The 18,398-nt window shown below is 43.2% G+C and overlaps 1 protein-coding gene across 1 annotated transcript in view; it reads left to right on the top strand.

The window, feature by feature from the left end:
• The first annotated feature begins 164 nt into the window (after nucleotides 1–164).
• vars1 (valyl-tRNA synthetase 1) overlaps nucleotides 165–18,398 on the top strand; it is a 37,590-nt gene continuing 19,356 nt past the window's right edge. The window contains exons 1-17 of the mRNA XM_083761353.1: nucleotides 165–227; nucleotides 895–1,253; nucleotides 2,642–2,785; nucleotides 4,098–4,305; nucleotides 5,436–5,551; nucleotides 9,351–9,426; nucleotides 9,821–9,921; nucleotides 10,502–10,629; nucleotides 10,983–11,147; nucleotides 12,094–12,175; nucleotides 12,901–13,020; nucleotides 13,354–13,462; nucleotides 14,823–15,002; nucleotides 15,528–15,652; nucleotides 16,435–16,538; nucleotides 16,734–16,892; nucleotides 17,316–17,406. Of these exons, the coding sequence (XP_083617479.1) occupies nucleotides 897–1,253; nucleotides 2,642–2,785; nucleotides 4,098–4,305; nucleotides 5,436–5,551; nucleotides 9,351–9,426; nucleotides 9,821–9,921; nucleotides 10,502–10,629; nucleotides 10,983–11,147; nucleotides 12,094–12,175; nucleotides 12,901–13,020; nucleotides 13,354–13,462; nucleotides 14,823–15,002; nucleotides 15,528–15,652; nucleotides 16,435–16,538; nucleotides 16,734–16,892; nucleotides 17,316–17,406 (2,265 nt within the window). The 5' untranslated portion in view covers nucleotides 165–227; nucleotides 895–896. The remainder of the gene's footprint in view (nucleotides 228–894; nucleotides 1,254–2,641; nucleotides 2,786–4,097; nucleotides 4,306–5,435; nucleotides 5,552–9,350; nucleotides 9,427–9,820; nucleotides 9,922–10,501; nucleotides 10,630–10,982; nucleotides 11,148–12,093; nucleotides 12,176–12,900; nucleotides 13,021–13,353; nucleotides 13,463–14,822; nucleotides 15,003–15,527; nucleotides 15,653–16,434; nucleotides 16,539–16,733; nucleotides 16,893–17,315; nucleotides 17,407–18,398) is intronic.

The raw sequence follows: 18,398 nt of genomic DNA, 5'->3' as shown, positions 1-18,398 counted from the left end.
TTGGGGAGGGTGGATGAAAAATGCCCTCTCAGAACTCACACACCATCCCAGTAGGTGGCAGTAATAAACCGTTCCATTGGAAGTCAACCCACTAAGGAAAAAGAAACCCCGGAACAACAACGTTGGTTCCATGATTGCGTCAGGCAGCGCCCGGCTCATGTGCGTGTGCGTCTCCCTTGTGTTGCTAACATAAGCTGACGTCTCTTACTGTTTCATTCAAAGGAAAGGTATGATGATCAACTACTAACAATAGGTTTGCGCCAACATCGTGTTTTATTCACGTTGTCATTTTGGTTTAGAGGAAAACGCGAAAGAATTCTACATCGTGAGACTGACTGAGCTACAATTTCAATGCAGATATTAAATTACGTTAAAAGTTTAGTGCCGTGTTGTACAGTAGCTATCTCTGTGGTCTGTTTCACATGGCTTAGGTCGGCTTAAATCACTGACCAGCATATCGTCGCAAAAGTGACTATAATACTCTGCTACCACGAAAGTGCATATTTTGCAACTAACATGTTTAATTATTTTCTCAGACTAGTCTGACATCTCCTGTTGTGGGCTGGCATTCACTGTAATGTAATGTGGTCAGTAGGGTGGCAGTTGTTGGCTGACAGTCATACACGCCCACCAAGGCACTCACCAGTCACCCACTGTTATCTATCTTGTCTGTGTTCTTGAGAAAAATTGCTGGTTAAAAGTGACTGCAAAAGATTGTTGCTTTATACCCTGTATAACATAATAACGCAATGTGACATAGATCTGTTTCGGGTTTACACAATGCTGTAGCCTGTACCCCCTCTAGCTATACAAATTTTTACTATATTTTTACACTTGATTTGGCAATGAAAATGTTTCTCATCCAATAAAGCTCCTTTGAATTGAATTGTGCAGGGATGGCGTCCCTCTATGTGTCTCCGCACCCTGATGACTTCAGGAGTCTTCTAGCTCTCATAAGTGCCGAATTCTGCACCTCAAGCCCGCGTCCCTGCACTGTCACAGCGGACCCCCCGGCCTCGCTAAATGCCCGGTCCAGACCCGCCCTGGTGCTGGGCGCCGGGGAAGGGGCCTCTGTCCTGTGCGGGTCCAGTGCTGTGGCCTGGTACCTGGCCTCTCAGGGGAAAAGGGCTGGGCTGGACAACAAGCAACAGAGCCAGGTGTGGCAGTGGCTCAGCTTTGCAGACAACGAACTCACGCCGGTGTCCTGCGCTGTGGTGTTTCCACTGATGGGGATGATTGGACTCGATAAGAAGGTGAGAGCATCATACTTCTGCACCAGTTTAACCCATTTAGACCTGTTGTTACACCGCTGGTATACGTCGTTGGTATACCTTTCAAGCTGGGAAGTAGTGGGAACGTAATTTTTGTTTCTATATATTGCTGTTGTCGGGCAGAAACCTCTTAAATGGTAAATGGTGCATTTATATAGTGCCTTTATCCAAGGCGCTTTACATAGATTGTGCATTACATTCACCCATTCACACACACATTTATACACCGATGCTGGAGGAAACCATGCAAGGCACCAACCTGCACATCGGGAGCAATTAGGGGTTCAGTGTCTTGCTCAAGGACACTTTGACACTAACTCTGGGGGAGCCTGGGTTCGAACTGACAACCTTGCAGTTCCCATCCAGTCACTCTACTTACTCCTAAGCCAACGCCGCCCCTGTATATCCAGATATACTCTTATATCCATATTCTAACTTTGTGTGTTTTTTCATAAATTAACACCCAACACATCAAAAGTAGCAGATCCACAAGTTTTGAGCTTGCAGATCTGCTACTTTTTGAGGGGCTTTGTAGCACGGAATGTGATGATTTGATTGGCTGATGTATGATGATAAGAGTTAGTTAGTTAGTTTAGTTTATTTTGATCCAACAATACATTACAGTAGATAATAAAAGGCAATTTAGAAGAAAAAAGAAAATAACGGACCAAAAAGGTGTAGGCTGAAGCTAACTTTTTGCCTACCCAGTTTGTATACAGGAAAGGGAAAAAAATCATAATCAATCAACAGAATTTCAACTTTGATTAATAGCAATAACTGTGTATATTAATAATACACAGTATGAATAACCCGTGTGAGTGTCACTGCTCATTCACAGATGTGTTCTGTGTCAGTCTGCATCAGTCCTCTCTGACAGCTGTCAGCAGTTCCTTCTTGAATGTCGAACCACAGCACCAAATCTATTTTGGAACAAAGCTCTTGTATTTCTCACCCAGCTGCTGACAGCAGTCAAAATGGGATTTATTGATTATATTAAATTATTTGCAGACAAATCCTTTTGGTGATAGAGCAGAGGTAAAGTAGTACATAACAGTGAACGCTTGCTTACATCCATGGATTTCATTTTACGTTGAGATGCTGTTTGGTATCTGTGTGCTTACTTTATATTTATTATAGATTACACACACACACACACACACACACACACACACACACACACACACACACACACACACACACACACACACACACACCCTCACACACACACACACACACACACACACACACACACACACACACACACACACACAGTATATATTACAGTCCCACATACATACATATATTTGCTGTATATACTGTACAATATTGGTAGAGAACCAAGATTTAAGAATACAAATCTTGACTCTCAGCTCCAGCAGACGTCTCGGGCGGAGATGATGCGTGTCCTGAAGGTTCTAGACCAGGCCCTGGAACCCAGAACCTTCCTGGTGGGAGAGGGCATCACCCTGGCTGACATGGCTGTAGCCATGGCAGTCCTCCTGCCCTTCAAATATGTAAGTCAGGGGTGGGCAACTTTGACGATGGCGAGGAGGGCCACTATATATTTCCACACTCACCTCAGAGGGCCACATTGCATATTACTGTCGTGGCAAAAATAGCTGATAAAACGCGCACTGCGGCACGTTTTGAGCTTATAGATCAGCTATTTTTCCTATATTTGAAGAAAGTTACCTTTTTATTTAATTTCAAATGCATTTAGTTATGTCAAGTTTATGAACTAAATACAAATACATTGGACATAAAAAGACAATAACATTTTAATACTAGTCATCATTAACCTACTAATATAGTAATTAAGTAACTAAAGCAGGTCATGTCACAGCTGAAATCAATAATATACTATTCTTTTTTTTTTTAAGACTTGTTTTGGGGCTTTTTATGCCTTTATTCATAGGGAACCGTAGTCAGACAGGAAAGGGGGAGAGAGATTGGGAGTGACACGCAGCAAAGGCCAGCCCATCAGGCTCGGGAGTCGAACCTGAACAAGGATTCATTTTACAGTTGCATTTTTCTATTACTTACTTAATTTGCAGAACAACCAGTGCATTTCTTGAAACAATTCATTTCATACAAACTGCACCATTTGTAATGGATTACTGCAAAAGCCCGTGACTTGCTTAAAATCGTGTTTATATCTCAAAAGTAAATATTTGTCAATGTCGTCCAAATGACATGTCCTTGGGTGTGTTTTGTAAATACTGTATGTTCTGGTTTTGACATAGAGTGATCTATCAGATCATTTACAAACGGTCAGAGTAGATACTCATTAACTTACTGTGCCACTTTTAATCTTTGTACAGTATAAACATGAATATTACCTGTTTTAGTACAGGTAGATGCATGTTGAATACTGGAGTGTCAAACTCGGCCACAAAGGTGTCCAACACAAGTAAAGATGATTTGGGGAAGGACAAGACTGTTTTACACAACATTGCAAAGCACAAAGTAAAAAACTAAAAACTAAACTTAGAAATTAAAACATAGGAAACAGCTTTATCACTGCATGCACAGTTCTATGGTGATATTCAGTGCACTCTGGACAGGAGGATAACTAAGTTTCCAGTGTCATATGTTCTCCAGTTCAGTTAGGTTGTAATGTTGCCCATTGTACACTACAGTCATGCTTTGTGTGTCTTCTTATTGTAGTTTAACCCGGTTCCTCTGCCCAGATGTTGGCTCTTTTGATTTCTCTCTCTATTGAAAACCTATCTCAGTCGTACTTCAGTGTTTGCTCAGCTGTAGGCCTAACTATTGCTGAGAAAACCACATTTTCCACCTTTATTTTGTCCTTGTTTTGTGTGTCAGGCTTTGGAGGCTCCAGACAGAAAGGTCCTCTGTAACGTCACCCGGTGGTTCCTGACATGCATCAACCAGCCTCCGTTTGTCAAGGTCTTGGGAAAGATTAGTCTGTGTGAGAAGATGGTGCCAGTTACACCCAAGAGCAGCACTACTGCTGCTGCTGCTTCTGCTAATGCCTCTCCTGCTGCTGAGACCACTGATGCTACTGTCAATGGTAACTTGCACTTGCACTATTGATGTGGCTAGTAGTGTGTGTGTAGGTGATATACAGCAGAATATATCTGGCTCTCCATGTACCAGCATAATAACTGATGTTAAAATATAGGAGTGTAGACCTGCCCCATCCTATTCAGATATTAACAAAAAAAATCCATTCCCAAGCCAATTTGGCTGCTGCTCTGATTAATCCGTCCTCAAATCTTCTATTAACGGCTAGGTGTGCTGTCATGCTCATTTCAGCACAACTGGAGAGCCTATTTCAACCAACTGCTTGGTTAGAAGAACTACCTGTAATAATTCATTCTACCTGTCTTTTTTGGGCAACTCCTCTGCGTACCACCAGAGGGGGGTACCAGTGGTTGGGAACCTCTGATATACAGTACACTACCCGTTGATGTTGCTGCCTGATAATGTGTATTGTCAAAAAGGGGAACATCCATGATCCACACTCAATTATTTAAAAGGCTTCTTCTCATACATGGTAGCAGACAAACAAGTTTTGTCTCTCTTCTTGCTTTCGTCAGCATTTACCGAGAAGGCCAGAGAACTTTATCCCTGGTTCAAGGCATAACGTTTACTGAAAAAAAACAGCAGTTATAATCGCAGATAACGTGAAAATCATTTTACCAGAGTTCCCCCAGTAAACTCCTTTTGGTGGAACAAATAGAACTGGCCACTGTAAATGACAACCATGCTGCAATAAAACTGATCGTTGTTCAGGTTTGAATGAAACGAGGGATATTTCTTTGAGACAGAGTTGCAAAAATGAACTACTGTACAGCAGAGACAATGGCGAACAAACACGACAGCTGCCCGGCCATCTGCCAGCTAGTCAGAGGCGCAAGGCTTCATGGGGAATGTAGAGAATCACCCCTTCCTTCATGGTTGGCTAAATGTTGACTTTGTAGTGCGCTTTCTAGGATTCCGTTGTTTTCCAGACAGTAGATAAAAGACGGGATCATTTAAAGTCCTAGTTTAAGTCTGTCTAAGACGCCATCCAAACCTCTTGCAGTCCTTTACCACGATTCACATTGTTCCATTGTTCTTGCAAGAGAATATTATGCTTGTGTATAAATACTGTACTGTGATTCTTGGTGTCTGTGTGTGTGATTCTCTTTCTTTCAGGTCCACCAAAGACTGAAGCCCAGCTTAAAAAGGATGCGAAGAACAGAGAGAAGCTGGAGAAGTTCCATAAGAAGCAGAAGGAGATGGAAGAAAAGAAGAAGCAGCCACAAGCGGAGGTAAGGAAACAAGACTGCAGTTACATGAATATAAAAGATTCTGATTGTTACATTTTGTTAGTACAATAACAATCATTAGTGTTCTTTACGGAGCCCCTGAGTGGACAAGATATTATCTCGTCCAGACAAGATAATTATTATCTCGTCCAGACAAGATAATTATTATCTCGTCCGGACAAGATAATTATTCGAGGCCTCGCGCTAGGTAGCGCTAGGTAGCGTTTTTTTTTTTTTTTTAAACACTTTCCATCTCAGAGTCAGAGCTAAAATTATAGGCAGCTACGTGCCTATAATCGGCGTCGGTTGGGGGGCCTCCGACGGCCGCGCGTCGCCTCCTCCTTCCAACCGCAGTCACTTCTTCATCCTAGTTAAGCGACACCCGGCTGTCCCGTCGTGGGCCCCCCTGTTGTCCCCCTCTGCGCTGCGCTGTGCCGTGCTGGCTTGCGCTGGCTTGCGCTGCAGAATTAGAGCAGATCTACAAGCTCACAATGCGTTGAAGCGCGACGCGTTGTGAGCTTGTAGATCGGCCGCACCACCGCGCAACGCATGCACACAATGGAAACGAAACAAAAATAACTGAACACATGTAGGCTAATTGAGTGCACAACGGCTCCGCTCACAAACAAAGTGACGCGAGTGAAGTGAAAATGTATGCTGTCATGTCATGTAGGACTGTGTGTGGACAAAAAATGATTTTTATTTCAAATACTTTGTCAGGCATGGACCGACGACCTCTCAGGCTCTCTCTCTCTCTCTCTCTCTCTCTCTCTCTCTCTCACTCTCTCCTTCAGTCTCTCTCTGTCAGTCCAGTCAGTCAGTGTCATGATTTCACAATTTTCAAATTGAATTTTGATCGATCACAAACTGTCTGCACTCAAGCAATCAAGCAAATGTGATAATATTTATAACAAATAACAGCAACACAAGCAGCTGTTCATTTTACTTTTATAACCAGTAATTTGAGCTGCACTGCAGGGCAGACTGGTTGGGTGGTGGTTTTATATCAGTTATGATCAGGGCAACAGGTTTGTGTTCCATTGGTATTCGTTGTAGAGTAATACATAGACAAGTTAAATTGCTCATATAGATCATCATACAGTGTCAGCCCCAGAGACCCCTCCTGTGACAGCTTGCTTGACATGACTCATGTCATGTTAACTATAGCTTCCTTACAACAAATAAAATAACATCATTTGGAGGACCACAATCTCTGCACACTGTTAAGCTGCTAAATTAGGCAGTGCATGTCAATTTCTTACTCATTGGAGATGAGAACCTGGCATAATATTTGTAGGAAAGTGAAGGCAAAAGTAAATATTAATTCATTAATTAATTCAAAAAAATTGCGCGCGCGCACATTGTTCCCCGACATCTCGCACAGGGCCTCGCATTTCTCCCAGACGCCCCTGCCTGCACATAGAAACACACAGACAGACGCACACATTAAAACCTGGGAGCTGACCAGTACAACCTCAGTCTTATACTGTTGGCCACTAAGCAGCAGTTGGGGGTTCAGTGCCTTGCTCAAGGGCACTTCAGCGGTGTTGGGTTGGGTGAGTGAGGCCAATCACTTCCCGACCCCGATTATTTCTTCCCGTCCGGGAATCGAACCGGTAACCTTTCGGCAAAGGGCGCTCCTCTAACCCTTAGGACACCGCTGCCCAAGTATGGAATAAGATTTTAGTCATTTCCAGGTCTGGATAAGTAAACTGTGTATTAGAAAATAATAACGTTTCCAGACTATTTACATGATAACTCGACCAAATCCACACATCTACCACCATATTGGATTAAATATAATGCCTCTGAATTGCATATGCAAATCACAAATTACATTCTGACAAAAGCTTGTCTGAACATTTATGAGTTATACAGTGATGAAGTAATCAGAAAAGTTAAACTATCTTTTCTGCATAAGGAGACAGTAATTGAAAGGCTGCATGTATCGTCATGTCCATGGAGGACACAGTGAATAAATGAGGCTTCACAGGCAGCGCAAACATTCATTTTTATTGGCTTTTTAACGTTCTGTTTATTCATTTTTTTAGTTTTTTACAAATGCAGAAATAAATTAAGAAATGCAGAGTAACAAATACAAATGCAGCACACACAAGAACAAAACAACACAAATCAAATCAAGACAACCAAAGGAAACAAAAATAAAAACAACTCCAATATAGTCATTATACAAATCAGTTCATGGTCACAAACATCATCCAGACAAGACAGGTTGGCTAGTCAGGTGACCGCTATTCAGGTTCAATCGGGAGTGTAGGCGGTCAACATGAGACAGAAAAGGCTGCCATACTTCACTGAATTTGGAGATTGAGCCACGCAATGTGTACTGTATGTTTTTTCCCCCCCAATGCATAAGAATAAGACGTCTTGCCAGAAGAAGGTCAGATTGATATTTAGGCAGGGGGATGGTTTCAGGAAGACGCCAAATAGGGAAATAACAGGGGATGAATCTACGGGCAACTGTAACACATCTGAAATTGTATCAAATATAGCTGACCAAAAAGACTGTAAGGCTGAACAGGTCCAAAACATATGAAGAAGATTAGCTGGATCCTGGTGGGCGGCATCTATCGCACGTTGGATCGACATCATCGTAAATCTAAGCTAACCTATAGTATACCCGGTGGAGAACTTTACATTGCAACACCCCATGTTTAGCACATATTGATGAGGCATGAACACAATCAGGTTTCATCAGAGATTTCTTCCTGGGCCCAAATATTTTTATAGGCAGTGGTTGGGGGTAAATGAAGGTCAAATAATGAGGTATAGGTTCTGGGTACGTGGCACGTTCGTTTCGTTTGAACAGATAGTTCAAAAGTATGAGCATACTTTTGAACTATCTGTTCAAAGTAATGAAACAAACGTGCCACCGTCAAACAAATCTTTGACTGACTTAATGCCTTCTGTTCTTATTTATAAAAGAGACTACATTCATGGGGAGAAATTTTTCTTCTGGAAATGTATGGAATTGAGTGTAGGAAGGAACCCTGAGATATTTATGTTCAATTACTGATAAAGATTGACAACAAAATGTTAACACATTTATCACATGCTCACGGGTGCAGTAGTAGCAAGGTCACATGTAGGTGTTATTCTGCTAGATTGAAAGAGAATAAAATCCGCACTCTTAGTCGTAGTAAGAGTCTTGTTTAATAATGTTAAGGATGCGCAGCAGCAGGCAATCCAGACAAACACGCTTCGAGTGCGGATTCTACGTTCTCTTTGAAGAACATATAGAATCTGCACCCAGCACAGGCCTGAACCTTTAAAAGACTGTCTGAGTTGAGCGAGCCTTTTCCCTTTGAAATTCCACTAGATTGGTCACTATAGCTTCCTACTGTAGACTGGTAATATGAACATCGGTGTTGTTGGAACGGTGCCATGTGAACAAATAACCACCAAGAGATTCACATTAGCAGCTTGCAAGTCATCAATAATGACGGCTCTCGGAACAGACGGGAGGAGCACAGGAATGGGGGAAATGAGGCTTCACGTGAACTCCATTTGTCTTGAACAACAGATCTTGAGGATGAGTTATTGTTTTGTTTTCACGAGCTGCTGATAATAACACAAATACTAGTACAATGAATTACACAAAAAAGCAACACTTTGAAGAGTTGGTTAAAAATGAAGGAATCTTGTTTTTCCATCTTCGATGCAAAATTCCAAGGCCTAACCTTGATCAATAATGCATCATTTCGAGGCATTGAAGTTACTGTTTCACGTACTACTGCTACATTTCAAAGCAAACCTGTTTTATTCCACTGTCCTCCTATAGAAAAAGGCCAAGCCTGAGAAGAAGGAGCGGGAAGTGATCACATACGACATCGCTACCACACCCGGAGACAAGAAAGGTGCTTATTCTGTGTGTAGATAGTTGCATGCAAGTGTGTGCCTTTTCTCTTGTGGTGTGATGCAGCATTGCGCTTGTATAACTCCGCCAACCAGTTGCAGTTCACGTCTTTGCAGACTTTAATGGTATTAAAGTAAATTAAACACTCAATTGACATGTACTGTTACTGTATGACATATGTTTTGAGATGTCACAGTGACCACCAAATTCCAAGTTACGTAATCCTTGAGTCCATGCGGGCATTTTGTAATGAAATTCTCCCACGGGCAGGAGAATGGGAAGGACGGATGGACCACCCCGAAGCGTAGTGCCTCCACTCCATGAAAAAGTGCTGTTGTGCAGGAATGTATGTACTTTTTAACTGTAAATGCGTGACCCTTGTCTTCCTCTGGCAGACGTTGAAAGGCCTCTTCCTGATGAGTACCATCCACAGTATGTGGAGGCTGCCTGGTACCCCTGGTGGGAAAAACAGGGATTCTTCAAGCCTGAGTATGGGGTAGGGTGGCCTGTTTCACCTCATATCAACACTATAGACTATAGATCATGTGCATACTCTCTATAGTATCCACACTTTTCCTGGGCTGTTTGTGTGGATGACCAATGACATCCAATGAAATCAACAGGAACTCTTGACACAAAAATAATCAAATGCAGGGCATTTCTTGACAGAAAGTAGCTCATAATGTTTCTATGGTGGATTTTTATGAAACAAAAACTTTGCAGATAGAGGATAATTCAAGCTTTTCGTACAGTTGCAATGTCGGTGAGTTTAACATTGTTTAATGCAATCAGACAGGACTTTTCTGTTTGGATGAATGGGCTGTCAAGGCCAGAAAGTAGTTTTTTGCCACTCAGTGGGCGTTCCCGCATAACTTCCAGGTACGGTGATGTCATGTGCATACCCTCTATAGGAAATCCACTTTGTGTTAAGTGCTAGTAAAGTCATCATGAATCACTTTCAACCTGGCGTGCCTGATTTGGGGGGCAAAACTCGCTGCACATTTTAAATGACACCATCATACAATGAATACTACAATAGGGCTTTTTAATAAGACTTCCCTCCCCATATTTTTCAGAGGAAGAATATTTCTGAGCCAAACCCTCGAGGTGTCTTCATGATGTGTATCCCTCCACCCAATGTGACTGGATCTCTCCACCTGGGTCATGCCCTCACCAACGCCATTCAGGACTGCTTGACCAGATGGTAATTGCCTACTTACAGTCTGAAGTTGATCTGATTGTAACCGTCTGAATTCAATGCGTCTTTCTCTTGAGAGAGATTTTTGTCAATTCCAACCTGAGGTAGTTACTTCCTAATATAGCCTAGTAGTTACCACACAGGTAATTTATCAATATTTGAATAATAGACAACCCTTATTTATATTGCACTTAATCAAACCTAGTTTACTTAATACACTTAAGTTAGGTTCAGCATTAAGGTGCTAATTGTCTTTGTACAGTATATATTCCATCTCCGAGCAACACAGCATCCTTAATCGTAGAATGCACTAATATTTTGACTATTACTCAATGCGTTGGTTTGCTGTGCCCGTGCAGGCACCGGATGCGAGGGGAGACCACCCTGTGGAACCCTGGCTGTGACCACGCTGGCATCGCCACCCAGGTGGTGGTCGAGAAGAAGCTGATGAGAGAGCGAGGCATGTCCCGCCATGACCTGGGCAGAGACGGCTTCATCCAGGAAGTCTGGAAGTGGAAGAACGAGTGAGTTGGAGAACCTTTTGAGGGCTGGGAATGGTGGAGAGATCCTGTTGTTATGCTGGGTTCATTGCCCAGTGCCGTGATCACGTAGACCGGTGATTCTCAATCCCATGAGGAGTTTGCAAGTGGGCTCCCAACTAAAGTCCTATTCATAGTCTGGATTTTCGGTGGTGAGGTGACCAGTACCGGAGCTGAAATAACATTGAGCGGTGGTGAGTAAAAACAGATAAGGGCTGGACCGGTGGCGGTGGTTTGCTCTTCACCGTGGCTCGTGACGTCATGTTGTAGTTCAGTGGTCACCTAACCAAATAGGAAATAAATAGGGAACGTTCGTTCCATTTATCCAAGCCAGTAGACAAATACATCTGACAAATCATGCAGCCCACCCTCGATAAACTATACTGCCAAAATATCGTCAGGGCTGTGATGTACAGTATATAATATTACTATAGTGAAAATACATTTCATCATTACTTTCAATTTGAAATCCCACTAACCTTGACTCGGTAGACACTTTTTTTTGCCTTCCACATTGTAGCCATCTTGAATTTACCTGCCGTGAGCTTGTTGTAAAGTTTAATTTCCCTGCCGTGAGCTTCTCCCAAAGTTTAATTCCCCAGCCAAAATGTGCAAAGAATAAGCGGTATAACGTGTGGCTTCGAAACTAGGTCAACAGTATTGGCATTACCCCTGCTTTGAAGCTGAAGTGATGATCGATACGTTTTGTTTCTCTACAAGCCCATGAACATAGGGTGAAACAAAGTCAGTGATGATAACTAAACTAAACGATCATTATTGTGTTTATGGTAAGCTTACATTTCATATCAAACACTATGACAAGGAATTAAGTAAGTAATGATAGTAATGAGCTCAACCCTGCGGTATGCATCGCATGCAGTTATTCACACACTAGAATAGGACTCGTAACCTTTACGTCTTTTTATTTCAGAAAGGGAGACCGTATCTATCACCAGCTGAAGAAGCTGGGCTCCTCTCTGGACTGGGACAGAGCCTGTTTCACCATGGACCCTGTGAGCATCTGACACCTTTTTTATTTATTTTTTTAAGATATTTTTTTGCGGCTTACGCCTTTTATTGATTTTTGAAGGGACAGACAGTAGGCTGACAGGAAACGGGAGAGAGATGGGGGGATGACATGCAGTAAAGGCTGTGTCGGGTCCGGGAGTCGAACCCGCGGCACACTGCGACTGGATCACCAGTCCGGTGCCCAGACCGTTACGCTACGGCCTGGGCCCATCTGACACCTTTTTGCCGCTGTTTAAAGTAAAATAGACGGTTTCTCCTGGGAAATAGGTTGCGAGCTGTTCTCACAGGGACACAGATAGAAGTAGTCATGCTGTGTTATCTCAGCTTTCAGTCGAGAGTCATATCTTTTAAACGGTGATTTCTAACAATCCAATCGAGTTTTCCAGCGCCTTTGAGAAGCGAACTCTCAACACGCAGTATTTGTTAGATTGAATTCACACTTTCACATAGGACTGATAATGGGATTCAGGTTAAATTGAAGAAGACTCGGTCTCAATGCAAATTGTCTATTCGGGCGTGTCATCTACCGTTTGTCATGGACCTATACTATAGAATGCCAAGAGTCGACAAACGATAATCATAGTCGACCAATTATCTTCTTCAATTCAATTCATTCAATCTTACTTTGCAAGACACTCTGGATAAGAGCTTCTGGTTAAAAAAATGACTAAATTGTAATTCTCGTGGCTCTCTCTTTCTCTCCCTGTAGAAACTTTCCTACGCTGTCCAGGAGGCGTTTGTCCGTATGCATGAGGAGGGAGTGATCTACAGGAGCAAGAGGCTGGTCAACTGGTCCTGCACGCTCAACTCTGCCATTTCTGACATTGAGGTGTGTGTGTGTGTGTGTGTGTGCGTGTGTGCGCGAGCGTGCGTGCTAATAATTGTCAACTCTTTCATTTATTTTTTATTTTTTTGTGGCTTTCGCCTTTTTATTTTTATTTTATATATTTTTATGGAGGGATAGACGGTAGGCTCACAGGAAATGGGGGAGATGACGACATGCAGTAAAGGCCGTCGGGATCGGGAGTCGAACCCGCGGCACACTGCCAGACTGGATTACCAGCCAAGGTGCCTGGACCGCTGAGCCACAGCCCCAGGCCTGTCAAGTCTTTTCTGTCAGTAATATATGCAGTGTGTTTGACCAAGGCACCGTGTCTTGCAGGTGGACAAGAGGGAGTTGACAGGCAGGACTCTGCTGCCTGTTCCTGGGTACAAGGAGAAAGTGGAATTTGGGGTGCTGGTCTCCTTCTCCTACAAGATTGTTGAATCTGGTGAGTGACTGCAAGAACACAAGATATTGTGCAAACAGAGATACTTACCCGATATACATGAACTATCGTCGGTACCAGTTTGCCTTTTAGATGTAAACATGGTTTTGTCATAGATGCTCACCGTAATTTGCATAGTGCAGTGTTTCTCAAAGCTTTTCTTGTCAAGGACCCCCAAATTAATATGCATTTGGCTGCATTTGAAATTATTTTGTTCCAGGGAGGAACCCCCATACAACATACAACCCCCATACAACATACATACAACCCCCATACAACATACATACAACCCCCATACAACATACATACAACCCCCATACAACATACATACAACCCCCATACAACATACATACAACCCCCATGCAACATTCGTGGTGTTAAAATGTTTCAAAAATATTTCCACTTTCTAGCATATCTCACAACGTCTCGTGATGTGACAAATTGTGAGTTTGTAAATCTGCTATTTTCAAATAGCCGATCTATACATGGTTAACGTGGTTAAACTGATTTTGGTGCTATATTAACTCATTTAACTAACCCAAGGACCCCTGGGGGTCCCTGGATCCACTTTGAGAACCTCTGGTATGGCGGGTAGCTTCGTCAGAGAGTTGTATTGTCTGTAGCTTTTTGATTGTTACCAGAACACCTTTGAAACACACCATCATTCCTTAAATGTTGTCTTTAATAATATTTGTAGGTTTGTTTTTGAGGTGTCCTTGACTCCTTACCATACGCACCGTTGTGTTATGTATGAGTCATTGAACTGGTTATCACTCCAAGCTAGGAGACGATTCCATTGGTTACTTTTTGTGTTTTAAATGTTTTATTTTAATTATCCCACATACTTAAAATCAGTCTTTGAACCGATTCTCATCTGCTTATTCTCTAAGACATACTTTATTTTATTGTGCCCAGAATCTCTAGAGAGATATGTAGACGTGCTTTTAAGTTCAGAGCACCAGAAGACTGGAACATCCTGCCCTTGTCTCTCAGATCAATTACTTCTGCTTTCAAGAATGCATTACTAGTTCATCTTATATCTAGCTGTTCTTGTTTCTGATTGCTCTTTTGTGTTGTCTTGAGACTGTCCTATTAGCATTATACATGTATTAATGTTATTTTATTGTATTATTTCAATGAAACTCTGGGGTTACGAGTATACTGATGTGGTGGTTTTGTGTTGGGGAAGAGCTTTTGTGCATGTCTTCATTGTTTTGTTGCTGTATTGTTTTGTTGTACGTCGTACCCTGAGGACCCCCTTGAAAATAAGTTGCTGCAACTCAAGGGAGTATCCTTTTTAGTGAAATTTCAAACTAAATAAAACTAAAATTGTTAGACTAACTATTTTCTCTCCGTCCGCCAGACGAGGAGGTGATTGTGGCCACCACTCGTATTGAGACCATGCTGGGAGACTCTGCTGTGGCGGTCCATCCGGCTGACCCCCGGTACCAACACCTGAAGGGCAAGACGGTACAACACCCCTTCTGTGACCGCACCATGCCTGTTGTTTTTGACGACTTTGTGGACATGAACTTTGGAACAGGTAGGCAACTAGGCACCCGTACAGGATCAGGGTAAGTGGTAACTTACCCTAACCCTAACCCTAACAGAGTGGGGCGACTGTGGCTCAGGAGGTAGAGCATGTCGTCCAATGATCCATGGATCGGCGGTTCGAATCCCGGCTCCTCCTGTCTACATGTCGAAGTGTCCTTGGGCAAGACACTGAACCCCAAATTGCTCCCGATGGTTGGTACCTGGCTTCCACCGCATGCGGTGTATGAATGTGTGTGTGTGAAAGGGTGAACAATGTAATGCACAATCTATGTAAAGCGCCTTGGATAAAGGCGCTATATAAATGCACCATTTACCATTTATAGTGGCTCTCAAAAGTGTGGTCACGTACAGTAGGACTGTAATCACAAACCCAGGCTACCTCTCTATCATTACTGCTGATGTGTGATATATGTATCGACATGTAATGTCATGAACCCGTTCCTCTTCGTGCAAGACCACCTGACTCTGTATGCCTCATCTTGACCTTTGCCCCTCTGGTGTCTCTGTCGTCCAGGTGCTGTGAAGATCACTCCGGCCCACGATCACAACGACTACGGCGTGGGAACGAGACACAAGCTGGACTTCCACAACATCCTGGACGAGAGGGGGCTGCTCATCAACGTACCTGCTCCCTTCTTGGTAAGTCTCCCTGTCCGTAGCCTCGGAAACCCAGACGTTTTTATTTCCAGGGAGAGACTCGGAGACTGAGGCGAGCAAATGTTTGAAAATCACGCTGTCCAGACTTGGTTTTTATGTGATGATGTTGACTCCTCACTGGTAGGTGAGTCCGTAGGGCAGGGGTATTCAACTGGCGGCCCGCGGGGCGTCCCCTGGAACAATTACAACAACAACAAAACATTTTGTAGTAGTTTTCCCACATCCAAGTTACAGGTATGGTGTGTGTGATAAGGCCTATTCATAGTCTGGATTTTCGGTGGTGAGGTGACCACCGCTCTGGTGGTGAGGTGACCGCCGGAGCTGTAATAACGTGCAGCGGTGGTGAGTAAAAACAGAGAGAAGGGCTGGGGAGAGTGGTGGTTTGCTCTTCACCACGGCTCCGTAAATGTCATGTTGCAGTGTAGTGGTCACCTCACCACCGATAAATCAGACTATGAATAACGCTTTACATATTCCATCATATTCGAGGGCTTTTGGAGAGACAGACTCCATTCACTTTAGACTACAGCCATAAAAGGAATAATGTCAAAGGTGATTTAAGTTGCCTTTTTTAATTAAAAAGAGTCCAGAGAATCTTAAGAACGCACAGCTGATTTGATGAAGACATAATTAACTTTAACACAAAAATATATATAACTCATCCCAGGTGCTGTGTCATATGTCATTGCTCTATTACCTGATTATGTAATAGCCAGCTTTTCCTATACGTCTTCTTCCTAAGCTCTGTATCGTGTTTTTTCCAGGGTATGAAGCGGTTTGATGCCAGGAAGGCAGTGCTGCAGGCTCTGAAGGGCCTTGGCCAGTTCAAAGAGATCAAAGACAACCCCATGGTTGTCCCAGTATGCAGGTGAGATGTCTTCTCTCGTGTGTGTGTGTGTGTGTGTGTGTGTGTGTGTGTGTGTGTGTGTGCGTGTGGTGTATACATCTATGACACTAATTCGGTTTGAAGTATGTGTGAAGGATTTCCTTCCAACAGTAAAAAATAAATTATTTATGTATTTGCCTTGTGTCTGTCTGTGTGTGTGTGTCTGCTGTCCATCAGTCGCTCTAAGGACATCGTGGAGCCCCTGCTGAAGCCACAGTGGTACGTCAACTGTGCCGACATGAGCAAGCAGGCAGCGGACGCCGTCACGGAGGGCCAGCTCAAGATCATCCCAGACCACCACCACAAGACCTGGTTCAACTGGCTGGACAACATCAGGTCATTGTCTACACCTGGACTTCTTTTCATGTGCTCTCAGACTAGTCTCAGTTGATACTTTCTGCACGTATAGTGCTTCCGTCACCTATTCTTTTGTTTTTGACAGTTAATGAGAAAATAATGCGAATTATTCACCCCCCAGTGCTGCCAGAAGGTCCTTTGTAAAGTTAAATACATCTCGGTGTACTTAGGGAACACTTAAAGTGCTATATAATGTAATCGCACAATGGCTTAGGAGCTTATCAAGTTCAACCCAAAACAAAGCACTGGCACAACAATAACTCTCTAACCACTGACTTTCACCCTTGAGTAGTTACAGTCTTGTGTCTTTGAGACCTGATTCCATTCAACGCTGCAGAGGCAATACACGTGCATTATGATCCTAAAAGCCTCATCCTTCTATCTGTTCTCCGTCTCTCTCAGAGACTGGTGCATCTCTCGCCAGCTGTGGTGGGGCCACAGGATCCCTGCCTACTTTGTCACCGTCGGCGACCCGTCTGTGAAACCTGGAGAGGTAAGAAGCCGCCACACGGGGGCACTCTGGTGACTCGGGCTGCCGGTTCATGCTTCTGTTACCGCGCAGCAGCAGCAGCACAGTCACACACACACACACACACACACACACACACACACACACACACACACACCATCACAACACCCTGGGGTGGATGGCAGATCATGACACATGTCTTATGCCCCCCCCCCCCATAGGAGAGAGCTAAAACTACTTGGCTGCAACCAGTGATTACTTTAGTACTTGATTAATCTGTTGATTATTTCTCTGATCACGCGATTAATTGACCATGCGATACATTTAGACCATAAACTAATGGTAAAAAGAAAAGAAGGTAATTGGAAAGAAGTGAAGGTTACACACTTCGCTCCATATAAAAAGAGCTGTTTATCACTATACTGCTATGTTATATTGCTGAAACATGTAGCAATAAATAATGTTTTTATATGGAGAGTGCAACCTTCACTAATTACTTCACTCTGACTTTGGATTGATGGTTTGCAATCTTTTATGGGTGTTTGCTCTACAGCTAAATTAATTAAAAAAATAAATAAGGTAATAAAGTGCAAAATGCTCATCACAAGTTATCTGAATCCAGACGGGCATCTTAAAATTGCTTAATATGCCGCACATATTTTACATGACACATCGCTAAACTGATTATTGTGTAACCGATTGCCCACATTTAATTTGATTTTCCGATGGTCGATTAATCACTTTGACTCGCCGCGTTGCACCTCTTCTTCGGTCGTCAACGGTGTCCTCATTGTTCACTCAGAACTCTGCTTTCTTCTGTCCGTGGATGTACTTCCTCCGTCTTTGCCCTCTCCGTCTGACACGTACTTACGCCCTCTTTTATGCTCCATCATTACTCTCTCTTCCATCCCTGGCTGCCCACCAGGACATGGACCCACTTGTCCTCTGCTTATGTCTCTGTCCACCAGGACACAGACCGACTTGTCCTCTACTTATGTCTCTGTCCACCAGGACAC

Source organism: Protomyctophum parallelum, assembly GCF_964188405.1.
Source record: "Protomyctophum parallelum genome assembly, chromosome: 3".
In the NCBI taxonomy this organism is placed as follows: domain Eukaryota; kingdom Metazoa; phylum Chordata; class Actinopteri; order Myctophiformes; family Myctophidae; genus Protomyctophum; species Protomyctophum parallelum.
Note: the sequence above shows the minus strand (reverse complement) of the source record. Positions and strands in the feature narration are given on the sequence as shown.